Source organism: Microtus ochrogaster, chromosome 4 (assembly GCF_000317375.1).
Source record: "Microtus ochrogaster isolate Prairie Vole_2 chromosome 4, MicOch1.0, whole genome shotgun sequence".
NCBI lineage: Eukaryota > Metazoa > Chordata > Mammalia > Rodentia > Cricetidae > Microtus > Microtus ochrogaster.
In genome coordinates this window covers 41,820,402-41,829,301 of record NC_022011.1, presented here as the reverse complement: position 1 = coordinate 41,829,301, position 8,900 = coordinate 41,820,402, and the positions used below count along the sequence as shown (strand labels likewise).

The following is an 8,900-nucleotide window of genomic DNA, read 5'->3' as shown; positions in this document are numbered from 1 at the left end:
CCCCTCCATCATTACTGTCTCTCTGCCCTCCCCCTCCATCACTACTGTCTCTCTGCCCTCCCCCTCCATCACTACTGTCTCTCTGCCCTCACCCTCCATCACTACTGTCTTTCTGCCCTCACCCCTTCCAGCACTCCAAGGTACTGTAAAACCCCTCTTCCTTATGATAATAAAATAATACTGGAGAATTTACCATATTCTTTAATTTCAAAGTTTGCAGTTCCAGTTGTTGAAAAATCCGTCTTATATTTAGCTTTAATTGTCCATACACCATACCTATGGAAACAAAATATTTAAAAGCATAGTTGTCATTATATAGTTCTAAATTTGCCATAGGTCATTTAATTAATTTCTATTTAAAGATGTTAAATACATAGACATGTGTAGCCTGAGTAAATATTTTGTGGAAGAATCTAAAGCAATAAACAGAAATAGTTGAGTATTTTTCTTTTGATAATATAAATTATTAATTAGATACATTAATTCTAGCTAATTTTCATATATTGTATTATTTTTCCATGCATTTTATCTTCATAGAGTCATAATGTTTGATTCAAAGGGCTGATGATAACTTCAGAATTTACTTAATCCTTGAGTTTAATGATGCTACCATGATATTATGGTCTATGATATATTACAAAATCCATAGTGATGTCTCTAGAAACATGTAATACATAGGTAAAAAGTATATGGATGATAAAGTTTATAGCTCTCATAAATAAATTTATCATCAAAAATTAAGTATGGCTTATCTAAAAGGGAAAATGATTTACTTAGTTAATAACCTCCATTCTAAAATATTTACTGAGCACTAGATTAGGCAGTAAAGGATAAAAAGAATAAATAACACAAGTCACAGTCTTCAGAGTTAATAGTCTGTGTGTCAGAATCCTTGTGTTTCTGTAAGCTAGCAGGTGATGAAACCAAATCACTCAGCCTTACTTGTGAAATGAAAATATGCTGCCAGTGTCCGCGTGGTGTATGTTACAATTATCATCAACATTAATTCAAAGACTATCTGTCAAGCACCTCTTCTAATGCCTGCAAGGGCACAGCAAGTCGTTCAAGTAAGGGCTGCCTGCCTGCAGGGAGTTTCCGATCAACTGGAAACTACAGAGGTTGTGGCAGGTAGGGAGGCCCTGCCTGTACTCCTGCCCTGGCAGGAGACTGAGGCAGGAGGATCAACAGGGATTTGAGTGCAATCTGGAGTGAAGAGTGAATTCCAGGCCAAGCTGAGGTAGAGTAAGACCCTGCCTCAAAAAAAAAGCAAGCATAAAACTCAAAAGAAACAAGAAAATAAATAAACAAAGACATCTAAACAAGCATCACAAAGAGAATGGAGGAGAGGGAGCTGTGTTGCATCACACCCAGGGACAGCGTCTTGGCAAAGGCTAACTTTTACCCTGATGATGAGGTGAAGCTCAGCTTGGGAGACAGGGTCAATCACACACTAAAGTAGAGGAGGCGTGTGCAAATACAGGGTCAATCACACACTACAGCAGGGGAGGCGTGTGCAAAGATAGGAAGAAACACACACTATAGCAGGGGAGGCGTGTGCAAAGACAGGGCGAAGCACACACTACAGCAGGGGAGGCGTGTGCAAAGACAGGGAGAAACGCACACTAAAGCAGGGGAGGTGTGTGCAAAGACAGGGTCAATCACACACTACAGCAGGGAAGGCGTGTGTGAAGGCAGGCTGAAGCGTGCACTGAGGCAGGAAAGTATGAGTTGAGTCTCTTAGTGATGCACACCTGCATAGGACAGATGGCACAGCTGAAGCTTGAGAAATGGCAGTAGTGACAAGAAGCTCAGCTCTGTATTGCAGAGCGCATATTTCTAAGAAACCACCCAGATTAAAATTATCCAGTTTATCGAAACTCCCCAGTTTCATAACAAAACTTCAGGAGAATGCATCTGCTCTAATTCCCTTTTAGAGCACACGGGGAAAATGGCGCTCGGGAGCAGCAGTTTGTGGATGCCCTTGTCTATACAGGCTGCGCTGCTCTCCGTGGGAAGCAGGGATGAAGTCTCCATCTGTGTGAGCATTGCTCACTTCCAGTGTGATTCAAAAATACCGTGGCATGGTAACTAAACAGCACACTGAAAGTGTGTATGTGTTTGTGAGTGTGTGTTTCAGGCAGGCATCTGTTTCCATGCCAATGATGGGCTCCTCCTGCCTCACTCTCCTGAGTGCCTGGGGCGGTGGGGGACTATGCTGGATCCCAGCAATGAGAATATTTTTTTTTTCACTAGCAGGAAGCAGCCTCACTAGACTGAAGATTCTCCACACTTGCGTCTGTGGTGCCCTGCCAACACTAGGTGGTTCTATTTGATTGTGTATCTCCTTCCCTGACCATCCCAGATGCACTTGTAAGAGAAAATTGTCTTAATAACAAATAATTTTTACTTACTTAGGATTAGGTGGAATCTTGAAGTCAGGAAAGGAGATAATTCCGGTATAATCATTTTCTTCTACGATGTCAACTTCTGATCCTTCAGGATCCTTTGAATAGAATCAGATATCCATATACTTTAGTTCACTGTTTAAGAATATCCGAGATGGGTAATTTACAAGGTATGGAGATTTACTTAGGCTTGTGGCTTCGGGAGCTGGTGAGTCTAAGAGGATGGCAATGGCATTGGGTGGCTAGAGATGGCCTTCAGCTCTCGCCACGGTCCCAGGGACTCAGTGCCTTGGGAACACCTGGAGCTCACTCATTCCTGCCCACGTATGCCCACTGCCACCCCTCTTGTGCACTGCCAAGCTGAGAACTAAACCTTACCACATGAATGTTAGGGAGACGCAGGGAAACCCTAGCAGCTTCCAAAGCACAGAACCCACATTTAAAGTTTCTGACTGCGATAGAATCTTTGCTCTACAAAAGCCATTTCCCACAGGCACCTGTGTCTTCAGTAAGTATTGAATCAGAGGTTATGAAGGGCAAGCATGGCTCATTTGAAGGCACTTCCCTTGACTCAGATCCTCCTCAGCTCTCTGCACTGTCTCCATTAGACACTGAGAGAAACACAAGGCCCAGTCCTCGGGAGGAGAGGAAGGAGGACTGTGAATTCAAGACCAACCTGGGCTACACAGTGACATTCTGCCAAATAAAGAGGGGCTTTAATAACACACAGGACAAGAGCAAAATAATTTCTCAGCAGGTATTAACCCCCCCAAAAAAGACCCCCAACTTTTCTTTTGTTAAACTGAAGAACCAGGCTGCCTCCATCTTAGGCTTAAAAACTATCTTGTAGTAAAGACAAACTAGGTTCACTTCTGTTTGTCTCGAGGATTGAGCTCTGCCCCTTCTGTAACCTTAACTACAAATGGTTCTGAACTGCCTGACCCAGGAATGGCAATCATATCTTTTGTTTCAAAAAGTTGTTTATAACCATCTTGCAACCCTACCTTTATTGTGAAAGGTTATATGACCATTTATTACTACTGTGCTATGTCCACCTTGCGACCATGTCTGTTTCAGGAGGTTGTCAGGACTAATTTGTTCTGCTCCTGTAATCCCACCTATTTTGCCACCAAATATCCCATTTGGAACCCCCCTACCCTTGAGTTATAAAGCTCTCTCTCTCTCTCTCTCTCTCTCTCTCTCTCTCTCTCTCTCTCTCTCACACACACACACACACACACACACACACAATTTAACCCTGATACAATCCTTAAAATGATTACACACACTCACACACTGCCGGTCCTCATAAATCTTCCCCATAAGTGGTATTGTGTTTGGGTCAGCAACTTTGGACTTACTTTGATCTATTCTTTGAGTTCCTGGTAAGTCTTAACTTAAAAACTCAACATTGTGTACTGTTTACCATGGCTGTAATTTATGGCTGGATATTTGGAGTATTTTTTCTTGAATTACAAAAGCTTATTATGAACAAGAGTGATTTACAGCTAAGTGTCTTCCTGGCCATTCTTCATCCCATCATCATTAATGACAGCCCTTTCTCAAATCCTTTGCTAGGTGCTTAGGAAGCATCCATCTTCCCGAGGCTCTGGGGCTCAGCCCCCTACCCCAGGAAGCTCCTTCACAGATGACTGGCATCCAGTTATTTTGCATTTGGTGCCAGAATTCAGTTCCACTCAAGTTCTCTTACAGCAAGGTAGGATAAAGAGCCCATGTCCTTCACCCCTTGTTTTCCAGTGGAAGTAAAGACTCTGGAGCTGACGTCTCTCCCAGACTTTGTCAGTCAGCCAGTTATTTACCGTGCTTGTTTGTGTCTACATTATTCTCATTGGGATGCCTGCTGGCTAGTTTTATACCAACTTGATAAAAACTAGAGTCATCAGAGAGGAGGGAGCCGAAACTGAGAAAACATTTCTGTAAGATTTGGCTATAGGCAAGCTATTTTCTTAATTAGTGATTGATACAGGAAGGCCCAGCCCATTGTGGGGGGCCATCCCTGGGCTGGTGGTCCTGGATTCTATAAGAAAGCAGGCTGAGCAAGCCAATGAACAGCACCCCTCCATGGCCTCTGCATTAGCTTCTGCCTTCAGGTTCCTGCCCTGCTTGAGTTCCTGTCCTGACTTCCTTCAGTGATGGACCATGATGTAGAAATGGAAGCCAAATAAACTCTTTCCTCCCCAAGTTGTTTTTGGTCATGGTGTTTCATCACAGCAATAGGAACCCAAACTAAGACAAGATTTTTCTGCTTCCAGTAGATTAGCTCAAGTTAGTTAGTTTCTATATAGATAGCTTTCGTTATTTCAGAAAAACCCATGACAGCTCCTTTTACTAGGACCTAACTCTTGACCTTCTCCATTGCAGAGAAGGAATGTATCGCCACTCAGGCTTACTCATACTGTATTTCCTCCAGAATTCTTGAGACATTAATGCACATTTTGGCATATATTCTAGTACAGTTTTGTTCTCTAATACACACTCCTTTATATGTGCATTCTAAATTTGTTGGAGAATGAGAAAATGTGCCCATAGGTCATTTGTCAGACAACAAATTTGTTAACAAGCGAGCAGTTGACCAATCACAGCAATTATTTCTCCACAAAATGCCTCTGGGAGTTTACTATAAACTTATGGACAGGAGAAACTGTGGAAGTTGGTTTCACGTCATCTGCTGTGCACCACCTGCCAGCTTAGTGGCGGCAAATGCTGAGCACATTATACACCAGTCACTAAAACGTAAGTTCCTTAAAAATAACTACATCATACAAATCAAACTTTTACGTATCATAGTCAAGTGATTCTTTTTAGTTATTTTATTATTTCGTGTGTATAAATGTTTTGTCTGTATGTCCATCTGTGTATCACATGTGTGTATGGTGCCAGCAAAGGTGGTGAGCCTTCATGTGGGTGCTGGGAATTGAACCTGGGTCCTCTGCAAGAACAAGAACTCTTAATCAATGAGCCAGCTCTCTAGCCCTGTCGATTGTTTCTTGATGGGCATGCTTTTAAAAAGTAAGTAGTATGGAGGACGGATTCAACAGTGTAGATCAGTATCCTTCCCATGGTAATTTAGCTTGTCTGGGCTTTCTCCATATCTGTCATAGAAGGTGTAGATCTATAATGCTACACTCACACTGATGATTAATAACCATTTTGTGACACCAAATGATTTAGTGTAGTGTGAGGGTGGGATTGTGGAGGAGATTCCTCAGTAAAAAGGTTAAGGGGTTATTTACAGAAATAAAATACTTACTATGAAAGTTAAGACCGTCTCCCTTTTGGCTGGTTTCAAGTCATCATTCAGTGAGTAGACTCTAACTTTTACTGCAAAAACAAGGGACACCATTAGAAACTCTGACAAACAAGCAGGCTTCGGTTTTTTATTTATTTATTTTTTCTTTCAGTTTTCATTTTCACTCAGGGTTCTGTTAAACGCATCAGCCTGGCCTTGAGCTCACCCTGAAACCTTGTTTGGCCCTGAACTCATAATCCTCCTGCCTCAGCCTCTCACATAGCTGGGATTACAACTTGTAGTTTTTAAACTTTTCAAGTCATCCTTACTGAGATAATTCTCATTTAAAAGGCTATATGCACAATCCGCACATGAAAATATATAGCTGAAAGAAAAGGAATACCCTAGGATTCATTTAAGGAGCTACTTGTATTAAATTTAACATACAGTTCACACACACACACACACACACACACACACACACACGTGCACACACACACCTTTGGGACACATCCATATGTAAAATAATTGTATCTGTCCTTCTTATCAAGTAGTTGTGCTGTGGTCTGATGAGAGTATCTGATGTTTTTATCAGAGTTAATGGAAATTGGAAGTCTGATTCAGACAGCATGTTATCTTCAGTTACAGAGTCCAGCAGGGTAAACACCATGACCAAGAGCAACTTGGGGAGGAAAGGGATTATTTTACCCTACAACTCTCAGGTCACACTCCATCACAGAGGGAAGTCAGGCAGGAACGCAAGGCAGGAACGCAAGGCAGGACCTGGAGGCAGGAGCTGAAGCAGAGGCCACAGAGGCATGCTGCTTACTGGCTTGCTCCTCCTGGCCAGCTGTCCTGCTTCTATAAAATCACAGCCATTTTTCCAGGGATGTCACCCTCTCCCAATAGTGGAAGGGACTCACTTACATCAATAATTGCTACAACTCCATGAGGTAAATTGTATTTTTTTTTTTTATCAGATGAGGAATGGGGCTGTGAGGCTGTAATTCCCACGGGATCACAGAGTCAGTAATCCATGCTTGGATTTGACCCCCGTTGCTATGGCTCCAGAGGCTGCATTTAAACTACTCTATTTTGCTATCTGTCACCAAAGGAGAAACATTTATAAGAAGTTCTTTCATTTTTTTTATACTTTTTTTTTTTTTTTGGTTTTTCGAGACAGGGCTTCTCTGTGGCTTTGGAGCCTGTCCTGGAACTAGCTCTGTAGACCAGGCTGGTCTCGAACTCACAGAGATCCGCCTGCCTCTGCCTCTCGAGTGCTGGGATTAAAGGCGTGCACCACCACCGCCCGGCTTTCTTTCATTTTTTTATGACTAGGTTTAGTGAAAACACCATATTTTTTTTTTTTTTTTTTTGCCAGTGAAGTCCTGATAGGAAAAAATGAGGCCATTCCCAAGGGAAGCCCTAACCTCCAGGAAGGTCCTGGGCTCTGGGATGCAGACCCCATCCTTGCTATACAAGTCTGATGACCCGAAGTGTTAGGTGGTGTGAACGGTGCTCATTCCATGAAGCATCCTCTGTGATAGGAGGGCTAGGTGAGGTCATACTTGTTTTTAGGTATGATGAAGCTGAAGAGGACCCAATCTTTATGGGTAGAGATTACAGCTTTTCTTTAAGAAAAGCATCTTTTTTTTCCAGCCTTAAAAAGAATTTTAGGTGTGTGTGTGCTGTGTGCATGCTGTGCCTGCAGAAGCCAGAAGAGGGTGGTGGATCCCTTGGGATCAGAGTTACAGACAGTTGTGAGCTGACGTAGGGGTGCCAGTGCTGAACCATCTCTTCACCTCCCACCTCAGCCATCTTCCTTCAGTCGAGAGCTTGTCCTCACCTTCTCCAGACTTTCCCTGCCTGAGTCAATCACAGCAGGTCCTCTATGCCACAGCCGCCATTGGCACTGCCGACACCCACCACCGTTAGCACTGCACAGAGCTTTCCAGTGAAGCTGCTGATCCTGCCCCCTTGCTCTGCCCCCTTGCTCTGCCCCCTTGCTCTGGCCTTTTCCCCTGTAGGATTATTAGTGACCTCAGCACTTCCTCTTTCCACACACGCATCTTACAGACCGTCTCTGATGTGTTTCGCGGTCAATGACAGCAAGAATCTATAATAAATATTTCTCCTTTGTCAAAATTTTATTTGAAATACAATCTATTTGTTTAATGAGTAAGTTCTAATAACATTTTGCAATATTTAGGGAGCTTTTTATCTACTTAGAAATAATTGATAATGCAGCAAGTGTAATTTTTGATTTCAGTCTTAAATTAAAAATCAAATGCTATTTGAAAATATAAAAGTCATTAGGAACTGAGGGCTGGCTTTGATTTTGTTATGTTTTTTCAGGGTGAAAACCAGTCTCCACTCAATTCCTATGTCAAAATGTTCTAAAGTATAGTGTCAGTTTACACACAAAGAAGGGTTTTGTACTCTACCTGACTGGTCTGGAGTGTAAACAGGTTTGTCTGTATGGATGAAGAGAAATCCATTGTCATAGGTTAGTGGCATTTTTTTCGATTTTGAAAAATGTTTTGACACGACTTCCAGGTACACATGTGAGACCGGGCTTTGTTCTCCAGGCAGCTGACTGGGTTGTATCTGTAAGAATAATGACAGAAAGGGTATAACCCTAAGGTTATAGAGCACACTAGAAACCACTGCGATCTCATTAGAACAACAACAACAAAAAACCAAAACAAAGAAGGCTGCCATTGCATCATTTAGAAAGTGCATAGCCCAGCACTCTGCAGACTGAAGCACAGAGACCACAGGTTCAAGATCCCTTGGGTTACACAGTGAAACACTGTCTCAAAAACAAACCAATCAACCAGCAAGGAAACCAAGGAACAAAATGGCACAAGAGCTAGAAGATCAAATTCATTTTGCCCAAGTCCTTCATTGTCTAATGCCATGATGAAAATTTAGCTGTCAGCAATGAAAAACTTTTGTTTGCTTTAAGAGCTCTGCAAAGGGGCTGGAAAGATACAGCTCAGCTGGTAAAGCACTTGCCTTGCAAACACGAGGCCTGAGCTGAAGACCTCAAAACCCATGGTACTAAAACTGGGTGTTGTGGACAGCCTTGTGATCCCAGAACACGGCAGGCAGAGACAGATCCCTGGGGCCTGCCACATGGCCAGCCTCAGCCAGCTGAGGAATTCTAGGCCAGTAAGAGACTGATGGAGGAAGGTCATTGGTTAATTAAATAAAGAAGCTGCTTGTCCTGATAGGTTAAAACA

The 8,900-nt window shown here is 42.6% G+C and overlaps 1 protein-coding gene across 1 annotated transcript in view; it reads right to left on the bottom strand.

Annotated features, from left to right (window-relative positions):
• LOC101988201 (complement C5-like) overlaps positions 1 to 8,900 on the bottom strand; it is a 101,889-nt gene that overhangs the window by 75,785 nt on the left and 17,204 nt on the right. The window contains exons 3-6 of the mRNA XM_005345998.1: positions 8,100 to 8,262; positions 5,677 to 5,747; positions 2,412 to 2,503; positions 194 to 276 (exon numbers count right to left, since the gene is read on the bottom strand). Coding sequence (XP_005346055.1) covers positions 194 to 276; positions 2,412 to 2,503; positions 5,677 to 5,747; positions 8,100 to 8,262 — 409 coding nt within the window. The remainder of the gene's footprint in view (positions 1 to 193; positions 277 to 2,411; positions 2,504 to 5,676; positions 5,748 to 8,099; positions 8,263 to 8,900) is intronic.